The sequence below is a fragment of the Panthera onca genome, chromosome A1 (assembly GCF_046562875.1).
Source record: "Panthera onca isolate mPanOnc1 chromosome A1, mPanOnc1 haplotype 2, whole genome shotgun sequence".
In the NCBI taxonomy this organism is placed as follows: domain Eukaryota; kingdom Metazoa; phylum Chordata; class Mammalia; order Carnivora; family Felidae; genus Panthera; species Panthera onca.
This window is the reverse complement of record NC_138339.1, coordinates 129158015-129185159: the sequence shown is the minus strand read 5'-3', so window position 1 is coordinate 129185159 and position 27145 is coordinate 129158015. Positions and strand designations below refer to the sequence as shown.

General features: G+C 51.8%; 1 protein-coding gene across 5 annotated transcripts in view; it reads right to left on the bottom strand.

The window, feature by feature from the left end:
* FSTL4 (follistatin like 4) overlaps positions 1 to 27145 on the bottom strand; it is a 585475-nt gene that overhangs the window by 48972 nt on the left and 509358 nt on the right. For all 5 annotated transcript variants that reach the window (XM_060636146.3, XM_060636145.3, XM_060636149.3 and 2 more), the window contains exon 7: positions 15496 to 15662. In XM_060636146.3, the coding sequence (XP_060492129.1) occupies positions 15496 to 15662 (167 nt within the window). The remainder of the gene's footprint in view (positions 1 to 15495; positions 15663 to 27145) is intronic.

The window sequence follows — 27145 nt, the reverse complement described above, 5'->3', positions numbered from 1 at the left end:
TGAGGGCAGACAAAAAACTAGGGAAGGGACATAAAAGAGAACCAGGAGGGGCTGATGCCAGGGGTTCAGTAAGAAAAAACTCAGTAAGCCCAGACTCTATGACCTCTGCAGCCACACAGTGTGGGGTCCTCTAGGCCAGTGTAGAGGGGAGGATGGGTAGGAGGTGGCCTTGGCAGGTCGGAGTCCCTGAGGAGCATCCAATGGGCAAGGAGGGCCTGCCCCAGGGCCTGTCGGGTCCGATGCACTCACTCTTGCAGGACCAGGCACCGTGTGGGCCCTGGCCAGACACCAAATACAGACATGCCGGCGAGTGGTATTGCCGGGTGTTTCTGGGACACCCCTCATTCAGATCTGGACCTAGCTACTCCGCATCTTTGAGGGGTGGGGCTCAGAACTGACAGGACGGAGGAGGTCCTGGCTTACTGGTGAGAACACGGGGCTGTGCAGTGATCGAAGTCCGGCACCAGGGCTCAGGAGACTCGGATTTTAGTTGAATTCTGTCACTGACCAAATGTCCCCTCGTCCCTCTGGGCTCTGGTTTCTCCATCTGCCTGTGCCCTGCCCATCTCCTAGGGTGTTGGGGAGATCTGGCAAGAGAACACACGTGAATACTTCTCCCAGTGTGAGAAGTGTGACGTACGTGGGTGTGTTACTTTTCTTCTTCTTCTTTTTTTTTTTTTTAAGTTTATTGATTTATTTTGAGAGAGAGAGTGAGCACACATGCGGGAGGGGCAGAGAGAGAGAGGGAGAGAGAGAATTCCACGCAGCCTCTGCACTGTCAGCACAGAGCCCGATGCGGGGCTCGAAATCACAAACTGTGAGATCAAGACCTGAACCGAAATCAAGACTTGAATGTTTAACCGACTGAGCCACCTAGGCGCCCTTCTTCGTCTTATTAACAGGATATGCAAAACTCCCCTTGACCTCCTAGAGCCAGCACCAAACCATCCCTCTTGCCATTCCCTGTGCCCTTTTCCATAGAAGCAATCTGGTGGCAGGAGGGAGGGAAGGCTATCAATCACCGTGGCACAAAGGGTTGTCAGAGGGCAGCCGCAGAGCAGCTCCCGGAAACGCTGACCCTCTGCCTTGCTCACCATCCAGGGCGCCCCACCACAACCATCATGAGACCCATCAAGATGTTTTTTGGCTAATTAGCCCAGTGAAGGAGTGCAGGCCCAGAGAGAGGCTTGGGGTAGGGCACAGCAGGGAAGGTGGATCATGGATGCAGGCATTTTCAGGGGGGAAAAAAAGTACACAACAGCATTCCCGATGGAGTAAAATATTGGAGAGGGCTGCTAGAGCCCAGTGAGTTTTCCCTGAAGCATTGCTCTGCTTAAAAAAGCCCCATTCCTATCACTTCCATAATAAAAATAAAACACCAGATAGCTGATTTGTCCTGTGTCATAACAGAGTCATAAAGGGTTCATACCTGAGTTGCTTATGAAAAGTTAATGGTTAGTCAGTTCTGGGGCTGACATATTTCTAGTCTAAGCTGTTTGTGTGTCAAAACCTAAGTCTGGAGGAAAATAGATTTTGCTTGGAGGCTTGGTGGCAAGATGGCATCTTGAAAAGAGGGCAGGGAAGTAGGGTGCAGTCCCTACCTCGGGAGCCCCTGAATATCTCACCTGCTTGGGTCTAGGGTAGACTCCATCCCAAAGAACAACACCAGAGCTGCTAGCAGGGGGTCTGGTGCTGGGGACCCCCTGGCACTTTCCTTCTCCTGCTTCCCTGTGCCTTTGTACCCACACCCCTTCCTCACTGGAGGGCCCTTGAAGCCGGGCTCGGGTTGTGGTGCCCCCTTGATGAGGCTGTGCAGTCAATGGGGACGACAGGTTGCTCAGGCTGAGAAGCGCGCCAAGGCCAAGGTTTCCACAAATCAACCGCAAAGTGATGGATTGGTCATAACACCAGCTCACAGTCTTCAAGACCTAGCTCTGTGCTGGGAAGCTTCATACACATTGTCTTGTATAATCCTCAGAAATAAAACTACCAAGCCAGAAAATGAAACAAGGGGCATCTGGGTGGCTCAGTTGGATAAGCATCCGACTTCGGCTCAGGTCATGATCTCGGGGTTCTTGGACTCAAGCCCTGAGTTGGGCTCTGTGCTGACAGCTCAGAGCCTGGAGCCTGCTTTGGATCCTCTGTCTCTCTCTCTCTCTCTCTGACCCTCCCCCATTCATGCTCTGTCTCTCTGTCTCAAAAATAAATAAATATTAAATTTTTTTAAAATAGAGAATGAAACAAAAGCCCAGTCCCCATAGGGCGAGGAAGCAAGCTCTCCTTCACAAGGTCTGCAGATTCTGATTTTCTCTCACCACCTCCACTGCACCCGGTGGCCCAATGCACCATCTTCTCACCTGGGGGACAGCAGGGATCCCCACTTCTTCCCCTCTGCTCTGTCCTCCACATGGCAGCCAGACCCTCCCCCCTCTCTCCGAGTCACAGCTCTAGAGGGTCTGCAGGGATGGCCTGCCATCCCCACCTTCTTCCACTCCCCCCTGCTCCTTCCACACCGGCACTGTGGCATCCTGCTCGCACTCCAGGCATCCTGTCCCGTCCTCCCGAAGGCGGTCAGTCTGGTTGGCACCCCCTCCTTGAAGTCTGCTCTAATGTTAACTGCTGAGATAGGGTTGAGAGCCCTCTCTGTAGCCCTCACCCCCATCCCTCACTTGCCCTTTTCTCTCCCTCTCTCTCTTTCTCTTTCTGGCACTTACTACCACTTAGCATACCATTTGTATGTCTCCCTCCGACTGGGATGTGAGCTCCCCAGGGAGGGCAGGGACTCTGGTGCTGCACGGTGCTCCCTGCCGTGCCCCCAGTGCTTGGCACAGGGCCTGGCGTTTGTTGGGCCCTCAGTAGTGATTCAGCAACTGGATTGCACAAGTCGCTGAGCGAGGCTTTCCGCAGGGACTGTGTTCTGGTTCTCCGGGTTTGCAAACTGGGGCACCCACCTCTTGCCTTCCCATCCACCTGAGTGTTCAGAGACATGGGGTCAAAACGAGGCGGCTGGCAGGAAGGCAGAGAACTGATCCCAAGCATGGGGGATCCCAAGCATGGGGGATCAGCATGGGGTGGCCTCTGCTTCCCCACCCCATCTCCTTCTCCATGCTGTGTTCTTCAGGCCAGCCACAGAGGCTGGGATTGACCAAAGAGAAGGCTCTACCCAGAGCAGCAGGCAGACAGGGAAAAGCCCATGCGTGCCATGCCAGGCTTGGCTGATGACTTCTGGTGAGCCCCTAACGACGTCATTTAACCTCTCTGTCTGTTTTTCCTCATTTCTACTGGCAGCAGGGGCACAACTCCTGAGCGATCACTCAGGTGCTGAGGGGTGTGCATCAGTTCTTCAAGGGCATGATGGGATGCTGGATATGTTACGGCTCTCCTTCAAGCACCTAAGTCGTTACCAGCCTGTGACTTAGGCCCTGGGGAGAAGCTGACTGGGCAATAAATAAAATAATGTGTCAGGGCTAAAACAATAGGCATCATATAATCATAGAACGAAATGCATATTGTTTTCTGGAACATGAATACTGGCTACTGAAATCAAATTTACCTCATTGGATGCAAAGAAATTACTTTAAAAATTGATTTATAACAAGCTACATAATACTAAACCTGCAATCCTTCCTCTCCTGAATGTTCTTTGAGATGTGTCTGAATGCTGCTATCAATGCTTGATTGCATCTCTGTAATTGTCTTTTTATGGATGGCTTTTTTTGTTGTTGTTGTTCTGAAGCACAAAAATGTATTAGCAAAATCAAGGTTCCTTCCAGAAATAAACAGATGACAGATTAGACCATTCTTTGTACTGATGCACATCTGTCTTTGGGAAAGAGACAATTTTACTAAAAGGCATAGTTTTTGTCTTTTAAAAAGCTATTTTGTAAGTATCTGCCCTTAATAAAGAAAGTAATTAAATGAGACTTAAGTATTAAACAATATTTAAGCAGAGGGTAGATGGGGGAGGTTGTCATAGTGATACATGTGACTCAGGTCTAAGTAATATGAAAATGAGCCATCAGTGCTGAATATTTAGCGACTAGATGTGAAACACAAGGACTCCAGGGTGATTTTAGAGTTTAGGTTAATGATACTGTCAACGCCACAAGTTAAGACTCACTTTAGAACCATTTATTCAGAGCTTTTCCGACCCTGCCTTTCTCAGTAGTGGAGTCCTTCTCAGGAGCCCTCTGCCCTGGCTCTCTTTGGGGAGGAAAGAGTCAAGGAGAGGATCTTTGTCCCATGCTGGTTCGATTTGGCCCCTAGAACCACTCACCCCAGTGTCCCTCCTGCATGAACGTTTCAACACAAAGGACCCAAACACTGAACAATATGCAACCCCTTGGTGGTGACCAGGCTTCAGACATGTCCATTATCCAGACCAAGCAAGGACCAGATGCATCACAGTGGGCACACAGAAACATCCACGTGAACACACAGTACACATGAGCATGCGCGTGTGCCCTCATGTGCCCTCCCACCCCCATGCCTCTGTAGTTGACCACCCTGACCCACACTGCGGTCTCCGTGCTGGTCACTTCCTTCCAGACCCTTATAGAACATTCTTGCCACTCTGCACGCACCTGCTCAGAGTTCTCTTAAGAAGTCCCTGCAACTTAAAGCAATCCCTAAGTAGCTGCTGAACATCTAGGGTAGGGTGGAGCTGCTATGGACAGTCACGTTCAGTGTGAGCAACCCAAAGTTGGTCAGTTCTCTTGCTTATTCCCAGCTCCAGGCCAGCGAGCCACAGGAGTGAGAGGAATCACCATGGGGAGAGCTCCTGGCTTCCCTGGGATTGCAGGGAGTACGCGGTCACTGGCTGACCTGGCTTTTATTTTCAGGTTCCCCTGTGATTGTGACTGCCAAAGCGGAAGCACCTTATCTCTCTGTGTACCACCGTATTGTCCCCAACGTGTGGCTCAGCTGGTGTTTGCTGAACAAATGGAGGTGTGTTAACCACTTGTGCTGGCTCTCAGGGAGCCCTGAGGGGAAGGGTAGTCAAGAAGTAATGTTATCCAGAGAGCGGTCTGGCTTTTGTTCGCCTGGGGGCTTTGGCCACTAGACTGCCTAACGATGTGATTTCTGATGGGGGCTCTGGCCATGCAGTACCAGCTCTGTCTCCCAGGGGCTAGGAGGTAGAGGTCAGCCACGTGAGCAACACGTGGTCAAGCTCTCACAGAAGCTCTGGACACCAGGCTTGGGTGAGCTTCCCTGGCTGGCGATACTTTGTGCATGCTGTTACATGGCAACGCTGGGAAAAGGACACGTTCGTGACTGCACCGATGGACAATGGAAGCGCCGCGTTTGGACCCTCCTGGATTCTGCCTCATGGGCGGTGTTGGCGGAGGGAGGCTTCTTCTCTTGGCTGATTTTTTTTTTTCTTATAAACCCCAGAAATTCAGAAGTTCAAGACCAAGGTGTTGGCAGATTTGGTGTTTGTTGAGAGCCTGTTTCCTGGTTCTTGGAAGGTTGTTTTTTTCTTTTTTTGCTGTAACCACAGATGGTGGGAGGGGTCAGGACTCTCCCCCCCTTTTTTTTTTAATTTTTTTTAACATTTTTATTTATTTTTGAGACAGAGAGAGACAGAGCATGAATGGGGGAGGGTCAGAGAGAGAGGGAGACATGGAATCTGAAACAGGCTCCAGGCTCTGAGCTGTCAGTATAGAGCCCGACTCGGGGCTTGAACTCACGAACCGCAAGATCATGACCTGAGCCGAAGTCGGACGCTTAACCGACTGAGCCACCCAGGCGCCCCTGGGACTCTCCCTTTTAATAAGGGCACTAATCCCATTCATGAGGGTCTACCTTCACGACCTATTCACCTCCCACAGGTCCCACCACCAAATACCCTTACAGTGGGGAGTAGGTGTGAACACATGAATTTTGCTGGGATATAAACATTCAGTCTATGGTACAGACGGATGCTTCCACACAAGAAACGATGAACAGAGGATAAAGGAGTTCAAATTCTGAGAAACAGATATCAGACTTACACCCAACATAACTCTACAAATAGATTAAATATATGAAGCAACATTTTAACACGTGGTCTCTGATCTTTAAGAAAGGAAAACATGAGATGATGTCCACACTCTCTCCAGCTCTCTGTTTGAGGGCATTTTCCAAACCGTAGCACAGACAACCAGCACTCACAGAACGGCAGCAATGGAAAAAGAGGTCAGAACACAGGTCTCTTGAGATACCTAGAATTTGTGAGCTGGGGTAGCAGAGATGATGGGGCTTTGAAGGAAATTTCTTAGGGGGGCCCTTGAATCACTGGCTGGACACTAACTTATAGATGCTCAGGGTGAGACTCTGCCAAGCCTTGCAGATCACATATCCCGGGAGTCTGTGAGTGGAGTGGAGATCCCAGAAATGGCATACTGTTGAGAACAGTTGGGGTTTGGACCATCCAGAATAGAGAGACCTTGCTGAACATGCCAGGTATCCCCGTGGCTGATTTTAATCTATGCTCTTCCACTGTAATAAACCATAACTGCGAGTATAATAGCTCTCAGCGAGTTCTGTGAGAACTTCTGGCAAATTATGCAGCCTGAAGGTCGTTTTGTGTACTCCCCAAACTTGTAATTGAGGTCACAGTGAGGGAGGGCTTGTGTGGATTGCTACCTCTCACTTTGCAGTCGGTTCCAAAATTCAATCAGGGGGATCCTGACCCAGTTGTGTGGATGTCGAGCATTTGGCCTGGGGGCAAACCTGAATGTCCAAGCGCACATGGGTGTCTAGACACTTGGAACAGGAAGCTCGTGTCAGAGCCTGTGCTCTGAGTATCCAGCGTGTCCATCCCCAGAGCCCAGACGGCAGACACCTGTTGACTCCAGGACTCCAGGGTATCATGTGGATAAGTGGCGACTTACGGGACCTTCTGGTGGGTTGCAGGCTTTGGGTCCTCACCTGATCAGCCTGGTGTGCCCGGCTGGGGCAGGAGGGGACTCTGGTGATACACTGTACTGCAGCCATAACCTGAAGTTCCACACTGCCTCGAAACTGCACCTGGGAAACCTGCAACCCTTCAAGGGAGATGCTCCGTCATGAATCCCCGGTCTGAGAAGACCTTATCAGCTCCTCTGACCCGAACCACACTCAGAGCCCAGACAGCCGATCGGCATTCTTGCTGTCCTTGAAACACTCCAGGGAATATTTGATTAAATTTCCTTCCATGGTTCATTTCAGGGACCAGGAAGACCTGCAATCAGGAATTTTCTCCAGATACACTGTTTTAAAACCGTATACGGGCATATCTCGTTTTATTGCCCTTCACAGATACTGTGTTTCTTTACCAATTGAAGGTTTGTGGCAACTCTGTGTAGAACAAGTCAATTAGGGCCCTTTTTTTCAATAGTACTTACTCATTTAGTGTCTCTGTGTCACATGTGGTAATTCTTGCAGTCTTTCAAACTTTTTCAATATTATATATGTTATGGTGATCGGTGATCAGTGATTGCCAGTCAATGAAAGCTCAGATGATGGTTTGCATTCTTTCAGCAATAAAGTATTTTTAAATTAAGTATGTACTTTTTTTAGACATATGTTATTGCTTACTTAATAGACTATAGTATAGCGTAAACATAACTTTTATATGTACCGAGACCAAAAAATTCATTTGACTCATTTTACTGTAGTATCTGCTTCATTGGATATTCATGTTATTGCAGTAGTTGGAGCCAAACTAGCCGTATCTGCCAAGGTATGCCTGGAGCAGAGTGTAAACTGGTACAGCTTTTTTGGAGGAAGATTTGGTGAAATCCATCAAACTGAAAACATGCTCACCCTCAGATATAGTCATTCCACTTCCTTTACTTTTATTTATTTATTTATATTTTTTATTTATTATTATTATTATTATTATTATTATTTTATATAATTTATTGTCACATTGGTTTCCCTACAACACCCAGTGCTCATCCCAACAGGTGCCCTCCTCAGTGCCCATCACCCACTTTCCCCTCTCCCTCACCCCCCATCAACTCTCAGTTTGTTCTCAGTATTTAAGAGTCTCTTATGGTTTGCCTCCTTCCCTCTCTGTAACTTTTTCCCCCACCTTACTCTCGCTCATGGTCTTCTGTTAAGTTTCTCAAGATCCACATATAAGTGAAAACATGGTATCTGTCTTTCTCTGCCTGACTTATTTCACTTAGCATAATACCTCCAGTTCTATCCACGTTGCTGCAAATGGCCGGATTTCATTCTTTGTCATTGCCAAGTAGTATTCCATTTTATATATAAACCACATCTTCTTTATCAGTTCATCGGTTGATGGACATTTAGGATCTTTCCATAATTTGGCTGTTGTTGATAATGCTGCTGTTAAACATTGGGGTGCATGTGCCCCTATAAATCAGCACTCCTGTAACCCTTGGGTAAATTCCTAGCAGTGCTATTGCTGGGTCATAGGGTAGGTCTATTTTTAATTTTTTGAGGAGCCTCCACACTGTTTTTCAGAGTGGCTGCACCAGTTTGCATTCCCACCAGCAGTGCAAGAGGGTAGTCATTCCACTTCTAAGAAATTATCTTACAGACCTACTTACACCATGTGCAAAGGGGTGTGTAAAAGCTGCTTACTGCAGTACTGCTTGCCCTTAATAAAGCCTGCAAACAGGCTGAGCGTGAGCTCCCCTGAGTAGGGCTGGGGAGGAGAGCCCACACAGGGTAGGTGCTCGGGTCTCTGCACCCAGGGTCCAGAAGCTAGATCAGAACCTCCCTGAGGGACCCTGTACCTTTGACATGGAGCCACGAGTGGTCACTGAGCACAAGTGAGGCTCTGAAGTCAGTACTGTGAAGGAAGAGAGGTGACCCTGAAGAGGCCACTGAGACGTCAAAGGCCCAGTAGAGGGAATTGGTGGGGCAGAGGCCCCAGCAAGTTGTATAAGCTGGTGTATCCTGGGTCGGGGCGCATCTCTTCGGGAGCCCTGGCCAATACTCCCAGTGGCTTGAGCTCACCCAAAGCTCAAAAGAGCCAGATGATCATTTGCAACCGGGGTTTCTGATACAAGCCAGGAAGAACTGGCCAAATCCTTCGAGGGCTTCAAGTATACTGTTTTCCAAGATTTTAAAACAAAATGTACCCAAGCGTTTAATGAGATTATTTTAATGCAGAACCTATAACCACTGTCTTTCATGTTGCAAACAGCTCTCCATGCTAATCAAACGCCTCTCATCTTTTTACAATGGATTCATGACTGGTTCATATAAAGACAATAAAAATTAAATGAGTCATGAGCTCCTAAATCATTCTCTTTTGGTCTTTTTAATAACTTACTTCCAAAGCAGAGCTGGCTGAGAGCATATGCTTCATTAGAGTTATTTGTTCCTGGTTTTACACCATTTAGGCATGGGAAAAAAAGCGAACCTTTTAACACATCCTTCAAACACTGCCACAAATACTTTCTTCTAATGGGTTTTGTTTTTTTGCTTTTATCACTGTACTCCGCCTACCGACATTTGAAAGCCCCAAATAGCAAGATTCAGTGAAAGAAAAGAGTGGCTCTTTCAAGTCGTTTGAGATATACTGGGTCTGTTATAGTCCCCCCCCTCCCCCCGCTTTTTAAAAAGCTGAATACAAGAGAAACATGTTTGCTCCTCCTGAGAGTCTCCTGACCAAGCAGTTCCGCGTGCCGCACTCAGAGCCTTCCAGCCCCTGCTCTTGCTGGGGCAGAGCCCAGTGGGCTAATGAAACCCTGCAGTGTCGTGCATGTGGGCTCACATTTAGGATGGACTCATGCCGCTGGGGCCCTGGGCACCACAGTGGGTACTGCTGGACAGGAGGCAGGGCCATCCAGCCCCAGAGGGAGGCCTTGGCAAGGCTGGGTGCTGGGTGTTGTGTCCCCAGAGCAAGGCTGACTTCCGGCCCTGCAAGTGCAGAGCCCTGTGAGTTGCTTCACCCCATTTCCTTCATGGACTTGGGGCGAAGAGTCAATGAAACCATACTTGTGAAAGGGCCGGCATTAAACCTGGGTCTCCCTGGAAACGGGTTAGGACTCCAGCACTGACCCTAGGAAGGATTCAGCAGTGTGACTTTGCTGATGTCATCTTCCTGCTTCTGCTCCCCTCACGGGCAGGTCTCCTGTCCCTCAGTATCATAAGGGACAGGGAGGAAGACAGTTATGAGGGGAGGGCAGGTGACACTGTTGAGGCAGGACGTGCAGACTAGCTTTGGGGACATTCACTTCACTTCATGCTGAGTGATTTGCTGCACAGTCTGGGAAGAAGGCCGAGGCCCGGAATGGCTTTGCACATTCAGTTCTTGCAGAAAGTGAGTCAGCCTTTCCCTCTCCACCCCCAGAATACCTAGGATGGAGGTCAGGGTGGGGGAGGGAGTGCATGGATATGCCTCTGAGATGGGCCCCCAGAGCCTGGCGGTGAGCCCTGAGGAGACGGGGGCTGGGGGTTGGCTCACTGGGGATGGCCTAGGCTCTGTGGCCCAGGTGCAAAAGCCAGGGGCTAGGTGTGGTCAGGGGTGGCCCTGGCTTCTCTGTGGGATTCCCATGACCCACAGATCCCTGTCGTATCACAGGACTGTATGACCACACGCGCCTCGTTGGTCCCGTCTGTTTGGATAGCTGCCGTGACAGGCATCTTACTGCTTGAGGACAAGCTTCCCCTGTGGGCTCAGGGTACAGCGCCGGACTAAGGGAGTGCCCTTCCCCTATGTGACTATGTGTTACCTGGGCAGAGCAGGGCGACAGGCCAGGGTGGGCTGACCACAGGCTCACACTGGAAGAGCCTGTGGGATGAGGGCTTGTCCTCTATCACAGCAGCATGGGCACACTCCTGGACGGCAGCTCGGAGTTCAAGCTGGGGCCCAAAGCCAGGACAGGCAGAGCTGCTGTGCCTGGACCCACCCTCAAGTCCCTGGTGCTGCTGAGGTGGGGCAGTGGGCCATGGATCCTTGAGGGTTGGGACCCAGGTGGGAGACCACAGGGCCAGGTCTGAAGGCACCGGGACTCACAGCTGCCTTACTACACAAACCAGCGGTTGGCCAGGAAGTAAATTTCAGGTGGTTTTTCGTTAGCTCTAGGGAATATGCGCTTCAATAGAAACTAATGATTTCTCATCTGACAAGCAGGAGGAGGCATAAGCCAGAGGCCCCCTTGCCTGGAGGTGCAGCAGAATTCCTGGTGCTGCTGCCCGTCTTTGGGGACTTTGCGCCCTTGGTCCCTGTGCTGCCCTCTCCTCGGAGGCGGGGTGGTGGGGAGGTTGTTTTGCCAGGTGCAGCTGAGACAGGATCCCTCATGCCCTGGGCTGCAGTGAAGCTGAGGCCTCCTGCAAAGGGGTGGCTCAGGCAGGGCCAGGGGGTGCACCAGGTCCATGCTGACCTTCCGGCAGCCTTGAGAAGTAGAGGGGACGGCGCTTAGCCGGGAGCCCTGCACAGCCAGGGGTGCTGCTCCCCTAGGGAGGTTACCGAGGAGGAAGACCCCTCCCCGACCCCAGCCAGTGGGCTCCTATTGTTTCTGGGTCCGATGTATTGGGGGTCCTCCTTGGTTGCCTATGTAGTCTGAGGCCAGAAGGGGCTCAGGTCTGCTGCAGGACAGACGTCTGACCATGTCAATACCCGAGTAAAAACCTGTTGTTCCCACAGGCCATGATCCTTTATGTTAATATTCCAAACCTGTCAGGTTCTGGCCCCATCCTGCCACTTTAGACCTCTCCCTTGCTTATCCCTGCCCCCTGAAGCCAGAAATTCTCCTTCCTCGGGCCCCCAGAACTGGCCCCCTCCTCCTAATATAGAACGGGCCATGCTGTGTTGTAATTCTGTGCTTGTGGATACAGCGTCCCCCTGGAGGCTGCGGAGAGTGTCCTTGCTCTACACCCTGGTACAGGGCTTGCGAATCGCCAGCGCTTAGTGAATCCAGGGGATGATTCCCCACGTACGCCATCTGGACGGCCATACACATCGGGTGACTCGTGAGTGCTCCTGACAGTGACAGTGCTCACGGGGGAATCCGAGAGGCTCCTTCTCACTTGGCTCCAGGCTAAGGGGTACATTTACTTTCTGATCAAATATTATTCTGATGCTCGAGGCATCCTTGATGTTTGCAAGTCAGAAAAGTTTAATTACATGTGTCATTAGGATGGCATTCTGTAATAGCTCTGTGACTGAATTCATTAACAGAATTCTTAACAGATAAGACAAGACAAATTAATATTTTGTTGCCCATGAAAGGTTCTCATTAAGAGAGTAGTGAAAAAGTGATTAATATTTTGTTGCCAATCAAGATGTCTCGTACAAATGACAAAGAAAGGAGGCCCACACCCCTCGGAGCTCTCTCATCTGCCTGCCTTGGGTTTCGCAGGTGCGGTGCTCCGTGCCAGGCGCTAATTACAGCCGGCGATGGCGTTTCATCTCTGGCTGCAGTGGACGGGGGTGGGTGTGGGCATGCCACAGGCTGAGAACTCTAGAACACCTCAATCCCCAATCTTTGTTCCAACGGGGCTGCCCAGCCCCACCCGCCTACCCCCAGTGTGTTCTTCCCTGACCAGTTCTTGCTTTAAAAATGCCCCGTGAATCCTGATGCCCTGGCTCTATCCATCCCTGGCTTGATTTCCTCGGACGGCTGCTGTCATCACTGTCTCCAGGTGGGGCTGCCACTTATGAACACCTGCTGTGTGCCGGGCACCGGGCTAGGCACTTCACACATACGTTCAGCCTGAAAATGCCCATCTCAGGCGGACACTGTCATCCTCATTTCTCCACAGGCTCAGAGAAGTTCAACAGCTCACCCAGGGCTGCTCCGGATGTACTGGAGGCAAATGTCACTGTGTCCCAGGCTGATGTGGACACCTCAGGGTCGTATCTCCCTGCCTGGGGAGACTCATTGGGCTACCGTGGGCTGACATCGGGGACTCGGGCTGCAAGGTGCTGAGAATGTTGTTTGGCAGCAGCAGCAGCAATAATAATAACGATGGTAGCAATATCAGTGATAGTAATAATGGTAAGGACAGTGATCATAGTTAGTATGGGATGCTGCATATGAACACATCACATGTGTCTTTTCATCCTCACTATAACCCTATGAGGCAGAAGCTATTAATTATCCCCATTTAACAGAGGAAGAAACTGAGGCTTTGAGAAGTCAAGTGACCTTTCCAAGGTCACTCAACTAGTATGTGGTGGAGCTGAGGCTTAAACTGGGGTCCCTTTGACCTTAGTGCCTGTGCTATTCACTAGCAGGGCCTGTGCCTCCCTTCCCTCCTGAGGTGAAGGGAAGTGTGTGTTTGTGTGTGTGTGTGTGTGTGTGTGGTGGTGTGGCTGCATGCATCGGGTGGGCATCCTTGTGGGGCTGATGTGCCCTGCACCCTCCCGTGGGGGTTTCTGGGCAGCACAGGGCCTTGCCTGTTTGTGGGCTGCTGACTTGACCACAAGCAGCAAGTGTTTCCAGGGAGGTAATAAGAGGCCATTAATCTCCAGTTGCACCCACAATTAACCCAAATTGCTAACCTCACTGTGAAAAGTAGAAATGCAATTGAGTTGATGCTGGAGGCATGTTCGAGGGAGGGGAAAAACACTCAAAGTAATTTAATTAACCGATGGCAAGTGCATTAAGAGGAGTTCTGCCTCCACCTTTATTTCTGGTGTCTTTAAATAGATCATCAAGTAATGCACATGGATGTTCAGACAGACACAGGCAGGCCCGTCCTACTTTGGAATTAATCACCACTGGCCAAACTCAGTTTAAAGCTGATGCCCTGCCTTGAGAGATTTTGCACACACAGACCTGTGAACCCCAAAACACACCCTCCCCAAATCTTTGTAAACAGGACAGTACCTCTCCTTGCTAAGATCTCAGACAAGGCCTGGGCATCTCAGGCTCGGACGACAAAGGACTCTGCCCACTCAGCCTCTGTCTATCAAGCACCCAGCAGGGTGGTGTTGGTAGCACCGCGGGGAAGCTGCAAGGAAATAATCCTGCCCCACACGACAAGAGTGGGAGAAGGGTGTTCCATGCCAGGCTGTGCCCAAGACAGGACCTCCACGGTGACCGGCCCTCTGCCCATCTGCTTCCCCGTGATCTTCAGGGTGGAGCTAAAGGGCCTAGTGAGAGCAGAGTCCCAACCTGGTTTCTACAGAATTTTAGGCTGGGCTCTCTCCCCACAAAGCAGTCTCAGAGTTGCAAAGAATCTTCATGGTCATGGGGTTTAGCTGCCCTTGTGTGGCTACTAGCATTGCTGACCACGGTCTTGCTTAAGTTTGCATGCCTCTGGTAATGGGGACCTCACTGCTTCCTTGATGGCTCACTCTGTTTCGGGGCCACTAGGATGGCCGTAATGGTGTTCCATCTCAGCAGTCCAAACTGGTCTCTTTTAGGGGAGCACCCTGGCCCTTTGTGCTTGTTGAGCTCATGGGGTCACACAGCCCAGCCTGGCTCCTGCTGCGTTAGTACCTCCCTCACCACCTCAGCGAAGTTACCCAGAACTCACCACTCAAGACCACAAGGTCTTCCTTCTCTGGGCCAAGCATCCCATTCTGGGCCAGCTCCCCTGTCCTGAGCCTGTCCTGACTGCCCCGTCTTCTGCCTGAAACTTGTATTCCTGTTACTGTAGCTGTCCTGGCAGTGCCCTCCATGGATGACGTCACTGTCTTCTCAGTGAACTTCTGGGAAGCCGCCTCACTCCTGGGGCCAAACCTGGGCCCATAAAAATACTTGAATTACTCCCTTTGTTCTTCACGTCCAATGGAAGGGAGGTGCTGCTAAGGCTGTTTTTCTAAGAGATAGGATTGGTGTAAGAAGTTGCTCAAAGTCATGAGGCTGGTTTGGGGGTGACACCAGGAGCCCGGCCCAGGTGCATGGGCCCTCACAGTACAGAAGCATCCCTGCAGGTCACGGTAGGCTGTGTGTGCTCAGCTGCTCTCTCTTCTGCTCACCTCATCAAATCCACATACCCGCATCCAGCCAACGAGGCTCCCAGGGCAGGCCACTCTGGCCTGATGGGGTCCCTGCCCTCCAGCCAACCCAGCCTGGTGGTTCACCTCTGCCCTCCAGAGGGAATCCCCGTTCCCTCTTGCCCCCACCGTCTGCATCCTGCTCAGCTGTGAGGTCTCCAGTCTTTCCTGGCTCTTCCAGCCAATTGCCCTCCCCGCACCCTGGCCACGTGCTTGCTCTGTGGGCCCGTGGTCCTTCCTCGCGGTGGGCTCCCTCAGGCAGTCTGCACCTCTCCCCTCCCAATCCCACGCCTGCCGCCCAATTTCGCTGCTGCAGCCTGCACCAAGGCCTCCCGCCCTGCCCACCGTGCCTCCCCAGTCAGTACGCCCCTTTCCTATTGTGGATCTGGCGAGCAGGCTTGCAGTTAACATGCAGTCTATCCTCTGCATGGTGCAACTTGGATTTTTTTGGTCCCTCTGGCTATCAGACAACAGGCTTGAAAGGCATCAAACATGGGACGTTAAGGAAACCCTCTGGCCGTGCCACTGCCACAGGCAGTTTGCAGGTTACGTCCCTGGGGCGGGTCTGCGTTCAGGGTCGGAGCCTAGAGACTTACATTGATGTCTTCCAAGGCCACGAAGTTGAGGGTAAGCCCATTGCGCTTCCAGACGATGGGTGGTCGCAGGTCTCCACGGATGGCGCAGGTCAGCACCGTGCTCAGCCCCACGGTCACTGTGGCCACGCTGACCCTATCCTCAGGGGCGAGGGTAAGCTGAACCACCTCTGCAGGGGAAAAGGAGAAAGTCATCAGACGCACAGCCAGTGGGCGGAGTTCTCACTCAAAGGCCAATGGTTACAGGGATTTCCTGCAGGGCAGCGGCCGGGAGGCTTTGCGGCTCCCTGGAAACTGTCTACAATGTGCTAAGTGTACAGATGGACGCTCCTCGTGGGAGAGAGGCTGTGACTTCTGTGAAATGTTCAAAGGGCTCTGTGAATCAGAAGAAGTCAGGAGCCATAGCTGGTGCAAGGAAACCATTTGGGCAACGGATTTATGAGCTGAGCCGAGCCGAGAACGTGGGCTGTCACGCAGAGGCCAGAGAGCCAGATGTGCCGCGGACACCCTGCTCTGTGCTCCTGGGCCTCATGAAGTCTGGGCCTTGCTTAGTGCAGTCAAGGTCTGCTGGCTGAGCTGACAGGTTTCTCATCCATCTGGGGGCAATTTAAAGGTTGCAGTGTCTGAAGTCTGGGGAACGAACTGGCTGACCTTTGAAGGTTTGTTTCTGTCTGAGGATTCTTTGAACTTGGATTTGGATTGCCGTTCAGCAACCATGCACTGTAGCCTTTAATTTTTCGAAGCGCACTTCAGGCCGTACAAATTATTAATCGTGCCATTTTATACTTGATAACTGGCATTAAGACTGATCATTCTTTAGGCAAATGGGAAGGGCCTAAAATATTTGCTTGCAATCACAGGCTTTTAGAAATTTTCAGGATTTATGAGAAAATTCATCAGACTCAGGCTGTTCACATACCAAAATGGGATCAGGCTTGGAGGGAGAGTCAGCAGCCCACTGACAGGACTGCCTCCTCCCTACTGCTCCCCCAGAGCTACAACTCAGGGCACTTGGGGCAGCAGCCAGAGGGGGCATGAGCTGAGGGAGGCAGGCTGGCTGGCTCTGGGGAGCCATCTGTGTTTATTCTGGGATGCCAGCAAAAATGTTGGGGCCCTTTGCCAGGTGTGGAGCAAGGCACAGAGCTGGGAGCTGACTCGGTGGGACCCTTTTGAGCTGTGACCAGGCAGCATGTCTGTGCTAGTGCCCTCTTGCCAATGTGTGTGGGGAGGAGAAGGTGGGGGCGGTGGGAGTGAAACCCGAGACAGGTGTGATGTCCTGCAAAGCAGGTGAACCGACAGCAAGTGCAGTCAGGGTAGATCGTGAGTAGCAAAGCCCTTTCCCTGCCACAAGCAAGCAGTGGCCCGGCCCTGAGCCCATGAAGATGAACAAGATATACACTAGGTGCTTAATCAGTGCTTGTTGGATGGATGGATGGATGGATGAAAAATGGAGAAAATGGAAATGGGAAGGAAAGGAGTCAACAGGCCAGTGGAGAGGGGACACCCATGCACAGGAAAAATGTGACTCCCAGGGAAGGAGCCGCACGGGGAAAGATAAGCACCGAGTGATTGATGTAGATGCAACCGGCATAATATTTTACAAACATTAAAGTGATGCATTTCAAGTCCCCTCTTAAATCACGTCCTGTTTGCTGCCCTCCCACCTTGGAGTCATGAGGCTCATTGCTCAGGGCAGGAGAGAGAAGGCACTCGTACTCTATAGCAAGACCCAGGCTCTGGAGATTCAGAGGGGACAGAGAGAGGGAGAGAGAGGGAAGACTTGCTACAATGGTTTGACTCTTTCTGCGCTGTGCTGGCCCTCAGGACTCAGAACCCAGAGTTGCCCTGAGTGTAGAAGGAGGTACCTCTCCTCATCGAGTGACCCGCGAAGCTCCCTGGCCACAAGGCTCTGTGGAAACAGGAAGGGGTATGGAACGTCCCCTCCTTGTCCCAGGGCATTGTGAGAATAGGGAGCTGGTGAGAAGGGTGTGCCTGTTGGCATGTAGGTGAGGGGGCTCTGGAAGGGGGCTAAAGCCTCCTCCTTTCTACCCCCCACCTCGGGGTGAGCACAACATACGGCACAGAGCCAGAGCCCGGTTTAGCTGCCAAAGCCCCTTTGGCTCTCTAGTGGTGTGGAGAGGTCCAAAGGTTCCTGGCCACATGCTGGCTGGGCCATAAGGTGCTGTGTACTTCTGTGCCTGAAGATTGTGCTGGACTGCCAGACTGAGGCCCTAAGGAAATGTCCCTGGAACCTCCAAGGGTGCGTAGTGCCAGCGGGGCTGCTGGAGGCCAAGTTCTGGGGGGACATCAGACCCCAGACCATGAGGAGAACCTGGGCTGACCTCAGCCAAGAGAACCTGAGACAGGGCAATTGGGGGTCTGCATGGGGGGACCGAAGGTGGCCTAGGACAGCGGCATGTTTCTGTCCACAGTCAGAAGTCAGCTTGGGGTTCAGAAGCAGCTAAGGATGCCGGCTGGGGACTGGAGGCCGGAGGCATTTTTCTTAGAGCATTACTTAATGTGGACTATTAGAATGGCCCGCTCAGACTAAGCCTTACAATGCATTGAACATTCGGTTCTATTTCCTGCCCAACGGCGGTGGGTGGGGCTTGCGAATAAGCTGGGTATGTTACCAAAGGAACCTACAGCTTCTCTGTATGTTGGAATGCTAGTCAAATTACAAGGGAAAGACGAACTGGGCACTCAGGCATCATCCCCTGGAGGAAGCGGGGCCGCCCTGGGCTTTAGGGCTCCTCTTCTCCAGATGTGGTCCCCCTACCATCGGCATCACATCTGGGGCGCAAATGATAGAAACGCAGATTCCTGCCCCTCCACCCCAGGCTGACAAGACTCTCTGTTGGCAGGTGGGCATTCTGGTTTTAGCAAGCACCCCTGGGGTGTCCGTGGTACCCTGAGGCCTGACAACTGCTGCCTTAAAAGATGGGGGGACTGTCTGGGTGGATGGAAAGGGAGAGTCTGGAGGGGGGGATGGGGAGGTGAGGTATTCTGGTTGGCTGGGGTCTCATTTGGAATGTAAGACCTATGTGCAATGTAGGATCCTCCGCGTGGCCCCAAAGTCATAGATTTTTTTTTTAAAGTTTATTTATTTGTTTTGAGAGAGACAGAGACGGCACAAGGGAGGGACAGAGAGACAGGGAGAGAGAGAATCCCAAGTGGGCCTCATGTTGACAGGCAGAGCCCGACGTGGGGCTCGAACCCACAAAACCGTGAGATCATGATCTGAGCCAAAACCAAGAGTCGGACGCTTAACTGACTGAGCCACCCAGGCGCCCCCAAAAGTCATAGACGTCAAACAGTTTAGCACAGGGCTAAAACCAAACAAACAAAAAGCAAAACCCCAAGTGGGACGGCCGCTGGGATGATTGGTTCCGGCATCCTTCCGGAGTGATTTCGCTGATCACTTGTGTGTGTGAAAATGTGCACTTTGTGTAGGAAAGGCTCATGCAAAATTAGAATGCGTGAGTACTGACAGAACCATCATAATTCTGCTCCTGTCAGCTACACAAATATTAACCAAACAGCAAATATTTGGATCACTTAAAGTTTAATTAAATGAATGTTTTATTGGATTTAATTCATGTCAATATTCCCTGACTGGTTTAAAAATTCTGAAAAGATTTATTGCAACCGAAGCTCTCCTTCTGCCCTTACTCCCAATTATTTACTGTTCAACACACCCTCCCCGGGCAGGCCCCACGTCCCTGCTAAGCAACCTCCCATGGTCGTTTCCCAGGGGGAAAAATGAGGCATCAATCACGGGCTGCGGCTCGAGTGAGCAGAGCAGATTCTGGACTGTGGCTCTGGACATCTGGCCTTCAGGCCTGGCTCTGCTGGTGACATGCCAAGTAGCCTTGGGCAGGTCCCTTCCTGTCAGTCAGACTCGGATCAGACATCACTAAAATGAGGGCTGGGGCTGGGAGGGTTCTGTGGACCCATCTTGCTTTGAGGTCTGGGGCGCTGAGTACATTGTTCTAAGTGGACGTCCCCCTTCTGCCAGGCGCTGTCCAGCTGTGTCTTCCTTGCCCCCCAGGGCCATCTGCCTCTGCTCTTGGCCTACGTGCCCACAGGGGTACAAGTAACACGAACGGTTGCCAAGCCCAAAGTGGCTTCCCTCAGGATGCCCCCTGAATCCTTGCCTTCCTCTCCACCCCAGATGCCAACAGCCTCCTGTGTGCTCACCCCTCCAGATCTTCCCTGTTCTCATGAGCACAAGGTAGGTCATAGCCCTGCTCAAAAGCCGCCCACAGCCTCCACCACCACAGAAGTCAGAACAGTCCCTGACCCGCCCCCCATTCTCCTCCCACGTTACCACCATGGTGCCCACTGGTGCCTATCCCATTTGTCTATTCTGAGACCCTTGCCCTCTCGGCCCCTAGAGATGAACTTATGGAATGTTTCTGGGATCTTGAGGTTTTATTTATATATTTATTTAGTGCATATTTATTATTTTTGAGAGAGAGAGAAAGGGTGTGAGCGGGGGTGGAGCATAGAGAGAGGGAGACACAGAATCCAAAGCAGGCTCCAGGCTCTGAGCTGTCAGCACAGAGGCCGATGTGGGGCTTGAACTCACGGACCGTGAGATCATGACCTGAGCCAAAGTCGGACGCTTAACCGACTGAGACACCCAGGTGCCACTTAAAGTTTAACATAAATGGACATTTAGGTATTTGTTGAAGATTGGAAGACACCATCCTGCTGAAATTTATCAGGAAAAAGAAAGGAGGGTGGTCTTGGTTCTCATAACTGGGAAATCTAAGGCAGATGGAGGAGGCAGTAGACATCTGGGGTTCCCAACAAGGCACTCTCCATTTGGCTGCAAGATGCCCAGTGGTGGCCCCACACTCACAGTGTCCCTGTGCATGGGATCCCAGAGGAAGGGACCCAATATTTCTCGAGAGGCCTGGAAACAGGCATTGGAGAGAACTGTGATCGTCAGACTTGCCTCCTGGGTTGTTGCACGAAGCGATCCCCGGGGCCAGGTGGGTGGAGTACCACGCAGTCACAGGACTGACCGACACGCGAGGCCTGCACCCTGTGGCCACCGCAGGACCGGTTGCTGGGTGTGCTGAGGTGGGAACACATGTCCCGACAGAAAGGACATATGTGTGTTGGACAGATCGATACCCTATGACTGCTAGAGAGATGCAGAGGGGGCCTCGTCTTGCCTCTGCCCTTTCCCGGCCTCCCCCTGGAGTCTCGTCATGGTGCACGGTGACGACATTGTGGAGACAGAATCAGCAGAATTCTGCTGCAGCCTGTCCGTGACCCTGCGCTTCTCTGGGAGAGCTATGGGGGGACAGGTTGGTAGTAGTGCCATGGCCCAGCACAGGGGACTCCATGGTCCTCTTGAGCCTCACATTGTGATGGGGACGAGAGGAGGACCAGGCAGCCTGCAATTTGTGGAGCTGGCTCTCGTCGGTGTTCAGTGACCACACACCTACCACTCCTGCCCGGGCACACGCGTACAGGAGGGGACCCAGCTACGCTCAGACCTGCACTCTGCTCTGTGGAGCCAAGAGTTACACGAGAGGGAAGTGAAGGAGCCCTCCGGGGCAGTGGCCTGCACGGGGGCCGCCCAGGGATCTTTCCGGCTGCTGGCTGTGGCTCTGCCGCTCCCACACGCCTCACCACCTGCGGTCCCAAGGGCTACTCTTTGGGAAGGTTGCCAAGGTTTCTGGGGGCCCAGGCAACAAGATCTGCCCCGTGCCCAGAGTGCGTGGAGGCAGTGAAGGAGGGCTGGGCTGTGGGTCCGAGGGGCCCAGGGGGAGCTCATCTGGCACAGCTGGGGAAAGGCACCCACAGAGAGATGATGTCCCTGCTGTAAGAACTGGCACCTGACAGGTGCCTGAGTGGCTCAGTCGGTTGAGCGTCTGACCCTTGATTTTGGCTCAGGTCACAATCCCAGGGTCATGAGATTGAGCCCTGTGTTAGGCTCTGCGCAGGGCATAGAGGCTGCTTCGGATTCTCTCTCTCTCTCTGCCCCTCCCCCACTTGCGCGGGTGCACGTGTGCACTCTCTCTCTCTCAAAATAAATAAACAGACAAAAAAAAAAGAGCTGGCCCTGGAGGGCTGGCTGGTAGGGAATCACGGGAGGGGAAGGCAGTGGGGGGTTCCTCACACCCTGGGACATCTACCTCCCTATGGGCCAGGCCTTCTGCTATCCGTGGCTTCCCCTTGTTTTCCCATGGATGAGGTGGCACAGGTCGCATTGAAATCACCGTCGACACCATCATGGCTTGGTTAGCACAGGACAGACCTTCCCGGTGTACTAACTAGGCGCGTGTCCGGCAGTGTGAACCCAGGGCTGTTTGGTGCCCTGGCGCCTAGCACGGTGCCTGGCACACAGTAGGTGGGCTTGAGGCCAAGTCCGGCTGACAGCAGTCTTCTGGGGAAACACCTGCCTGGCTCTCTAGGTCCTTCCAACCAGAGCAGTAAAACACCTGGCTGCCCAGACACAAGGCGCTGTGGACACCAGCCCTCAGCCTCCTCCCTGCACACAGGCTCTCCCTGTTCCTTGGAGCCTGGAGAGAAGAGAAGGCCACAGGGGATTAATGGGCCCACCATAAGCAAGGCTAACACCCTTCCCGAAGGCAGGCGGCCATAAAATTTCAGTCTCTGGAGAATTGGGTTTTAGTTCCTATTACAGCTTTTCCTTAATCGCAGGCGCTATTTCTCACACTGACTTGAACTCGATGAGACACTCATAAAACCATCAGCACCCTCTCAAGCAGGATTCTGGTGCTTCACAGCAACAGAAATTAAATTTCTCGAATTATTGTCAAGTCCGCGTTCGTTTTCTTACGTTAGAAATGCACTAATGGAACACATTCCTACCTGGACTTTTGCCATTTTTCAAATGATGCTCTTGGTGGAAAGACTCTGTCAAAAGCTCAATCAACCTGCCTGCATGTCGAAATACCCTCGAAAGGCCAACCCAGGCTCAGAAGCCTACTTGGGAATCAGGATAACCTGGAGAGACCCCCGGCCAGGCGCTTAGACACATCTCTGTAGCTGCAGCTTCTTCTCACCCTGTTCTCCTCGTAAAATAATGTGCTTCTGGTAAGAGCCCCTCAGGTGACCTGGGAGCCACCACAGTAGGTGTGGCACCTGTTTGGCAAACTCTGTTGACCTGGTCTCATTCCTGAGACCAGGGTCACACCGTAAAGTGGGGGGGTGGAACAGAAACAAAGGGAGAGGGTGCATACCCCATGTCTCCTGAACGCATAGGGGACAGGCAACATCTCAGCACCTCCTGGACCGGATAGCTTCACCAGGCGTGTACAGGGTAGGGCTGTTTTGGCTTGCCCTGTGGGAAGGTGCTCTGGGGTGCTGTGTCCTCTGTTTCCCTCCACCAGAGCCTGCTGCTCGGAGCTCTTTGCCCGAATCTGCTGAAACTGTGTGGCCGGGGCCTGGGAGCTGGTTGCCTATTTAGGGCCTTTCATTCTGACATGCACATTTTGAGCACTGGAGCATGTCTGGCCTGCACAGGTGGCTCTGGACCGGCCAGACCTGCATGCGTCCAAAATATCCTGTTTCTTTAGGCATAATCTGATTCAATTTTTCTGTCATTGTCATATCCCCTCCTGCTTGCTTAATTTTGGGGATGGCAATAAACTTGTTAATTACCGGCAGATCTGTGGGTAATTTACTTTTTCAATTGACTTACATTGCTTGGTGTTGCTGCAACCACTGTTTACAGTTTAGTTATTAACTCTGCTCTTGGGTGTAAACAAACACCTTGGTAAGCTGCAGACAAAGATCATACCTCTATTATCTCTTTTGGATCCTCAGAGGGCCTAATATAATCCCTGGCACAAAGAAGGGACTTGATAAGTAGTTTTAAGCAAGTGAACCATTCGGGTGGTGCTCAGTCAATAATTGTTTATTGAGCACCTACTATGTGCCAGGATATAGTGGGAACATACCAGCAAGCAGAATAGGCTCAGTGCCCGCTAACCTGGAGCTTGTGGCGTAGCAGGGAGGACAAGTGTTAGGAGTGGGGTGGGGAGAGAAGGTACCTGAAGCCTGCCCACAGACACCCATGGAGAGACCTTGGCTCCTGCACAGTGTGACTGCCCTCTCTTGGTAGAGCCCTTCCTGTGTGCCCAGAGCAGGAGACAGACCCATGACTCATTCCCAAGGAGCCCCTGTGTGATGTGACCTTCTCCTTTTTTTTCTTTTTAATTAATGTTTATTTATTTTTAAGAGAGAGGGAGACAGAGTGGGGGAGGGGCAGAGAGAGAGGGACACACAGAATCTGAAGCAGGCCCCAGGCTCTGAGCTGACAGCACAGAGCCCGACACGGGGCTCGAACTCATGAACTATGAGATCGTGATCTGAGCCGAAGTCGGACGCTCAACCAACTGAGCCACCCAGGCGCCCCAAAATGTTTATTTATTTTTGAAGGAGAGAGAGACAGAGCATGAGTGGGGGTGGGGCAGAGAGAGAGGGAGACACAGAATGTGAAGCAGGCTCCAGGCTCCGAGCTGTCAGCACAGAGCCCGACACAAGGCTCGAACTCATGAGCTATGAGCTCATGTGAAGTTGGACGCTTAACTGACTGAGCCACCCAGGCACCCCATGGTTCTGACCAGAGGGATGTGAACATGCTTCATCAAGCAACCCCCCAAATGACTGTGATGGCTAACTGTATCACATGATTGGGCCATGGGAAACCCAGAGAGTTGGTTAAACATTCTGGGTGTGTCTGTGAGAATGTTTCTGGTTGAAATTAGCATTTGAATCAGTAGACTGACTAAAGCAGACTGCCCTTCCTAAGGTCCATGGGCCTCATCCAATCAAATGAAGACCTAAGTAGAACAAAAAGACTGAGTGTTCTTATATTCATTTACTATTACTAGTATTAGTGCTTAGTGTTTTGAGTTCCTTCTCCCTGACTGCCTTCAAGATGGGACATGGGTCTTTTCCTGCCTTTGGACTTGAACTGAAGTATTTTCTTTTCCTGGGTCTTGAGCCTTCTGGCTTTTAGACTGGGCCTTAACGCACCGGCTCTCCTGGGTCTCCAGTTCACCAATTGCAGACGCTGGGATGTTAGCCTCCACAATCTTGTGAGCCAATTCTTTATAATACTGTCTTTCTCCATGCATCCATGCATCCATCCATGCATCCTGTTGGTTTCTGGTTCTCTGGAGCGCTCTGATTCATGCAGTCATTACCCACACTCTCTTCTCTCACGGAGATCATGTGGTCGTGCATTTTGTGAAAGCAAATAACACAGTCTCTTTGTTGCTGCCTGAGCCCACCAGATCTGATGAGCATGAGAAATCGGTCTTCACTCCATCATGCTACTAAGATGTTGGGTCTCTACAGCATTTGGTGTTGAGGACCTAATACACCCCTTCAGAACACAAAGAAATGTAAGTTAATGTATTTCCACAGAAGAAATTGTCATGAGATGTGGAAGGGGCCTTGGAGAGGTTGTCATTCAGGTCAGGAACCCTCAAAATCCTCTGACAGGAGGAGATCCGACCCCTGTTCCAATCCTCGAAACAGCTTCTGTCCAGAGACCTTATTCTCTCCTCCCACAGCTGTTTCTACTGCTTTCGCTATTAGTGTCCAAGGGAGAGGGGTTTCGCGGTAGGCTGGGAGAGAATATGTAAATAAATGACCCAGGATAATATGTGCTATGCCTGGGAAGGAAGGATGCCAAGAGAGAGAAGAGCAAGGAGGCCTAATAAGATGTGAGTGGGAGTGGTGGGAGAAGTCTGGGTGGGAGCCATTTCAGTGGATATCCCTGAGAGGAGAAACCAGAGAGACCAAGAATAGGAGAAAGGGCAACGTAGTCGGAGACACAGTTCATGCAAAGGCCCTGAGGTAGGACGGGGCTTACAGTGCTCTGGGAACTGAAGAAGGCCAGTGTGTCTGAAGCACAGGGAACAATGTGGGGGTGTGTGGCACCCCTGTAGTGAGAGAGGTGCTGCACAGCCAGGCAGAACAGGCAGGGCCACGGTTTCTTAGCGGGAGACCTGAGGATTTTCATTTAAGGCAATGGAAGGTAATTCGAGGATTTTGAGTCAGGGAGGGATGTGATCTGCTTTGCATACTAGAAGGATCACTCCAGGCCAATGGGCCACTGCGGGGGAGGAAAGGATGCAGAGACCCCATTTAGGAAGCTGGGGCTGTAGTTGAGGGAGAGACAGGTGGTGAGTGTGGGGAAGGAGGGTAGAGGAAGGGACGGGGCTCGGACACCATTCACATGAAGAGCCCTGCGAAAGGGGTGTCACCATTCAGATGAAGAACCCTGCGAAAGGGGTGTCGGGACTGACTCCCTCCTGTGCTCCTCGCTTGACCTCTTGCATAATACAATGATATTTCCTGAGGTGGGGTGGGCTGGAGCCTTGATGTGCTGTTTCTGTCTTGACTGATAACCCTCTAACCCTTCCTCAGGCATTTGCTCTGAAATGTAGACTATGATCATATCCTTGGCCCCTTCAGTGAAAAAGGCTTGAAGGGGATCTCTTAACAATTGCATTCCTGTTACTAAAAAGCCTCAGGAAGAGGGACAGACAGGAGTCTCCATTGTCCAGGCTGCTCTCCCTACGGCCCTGAGGGCCGAGGAGTGTTCAGCAGGCAGTCAAAGCGGGCTGAAGCCAGACAGGGGGGGGGGGGGGGGTGCCCAACCCTGATGTGTGCCTTACCCACCTCCACCCTGCGGTGTGGGCCACGGCCTCTGAGCATAAACCCGGCTTCACACGTGCAACAGGGAGAAGCCATCGGGTCTTGTGAGAGCATAAATAAGTATAGTGCATTTTCTGTTTAATTATCCAGTCTCCGGAGAACGCTAAGTCATGGCTGCGTTGGGTAAACAGGCACAAGCAAGCCATTTTGGAGAACAGCTTACATCAGTGTATTTGTTTTGTTTCAATTCCAATCTTCCTGAGTGTGCCACAGCTCTGATGAATTCCTGATTGGGGGGGTCCCTGAGCCTGGCCGAGGGCTCTGCCGCTCCCAGCACCCATGGAGCTCCTGGCAGTTTCTGCTTTTAAAGGAAATATGACTTGGGGCACCTGGGTGGCTCAGTCGGTTAAGCGTTCGACTTCAGCTCAGGTCATGATCTCGCGGTTCATGGGTTTGAGCCCTGCGTCAGGTTTTGTGCTGACAGCTCAGAGCCTGGTACCTGCTTCCGATTCTTTGTCTCCCTCTCTCTCTGCCCCTTTCCCACTCATGCATGCTCTCTCTCTCAAAAATAAAAACATTAACAAAAATTTTTTTAAAGGAAACATGGCTCACAGCCTCTGTTCCTGACCAGCAGGCCTCCTGAGGACCTTGGCCCACCACTTCCTGGTCCAGGGTGAACTATAGACAGACTCTGTCCTCCCCCTGGGTAACCCCCTGTGTTCTAGTTTTAAGGCCCATCTGAGAAGCAGCAGCCATAGTTTTGGTCACTGAGTATTAACATGGCAGAGAGCTCAGTGAATCCATCTGTTGGAAGGAAAGGAGGTCAGTGGGGTGGGGACGTGTTGGCCCCTAGCAGCCTGGTTTGGGCCTTGGCACAGGGGGTGCAGGGCTGGAATTTGGAGGAGCCCTGCCCCTCACTGGATGGTGATGCTATGGGCACAGGCAGGGAAAGGGAAGCACAGAAAGAGGAGGCCTCAGGGGGCAGTGGTACGAG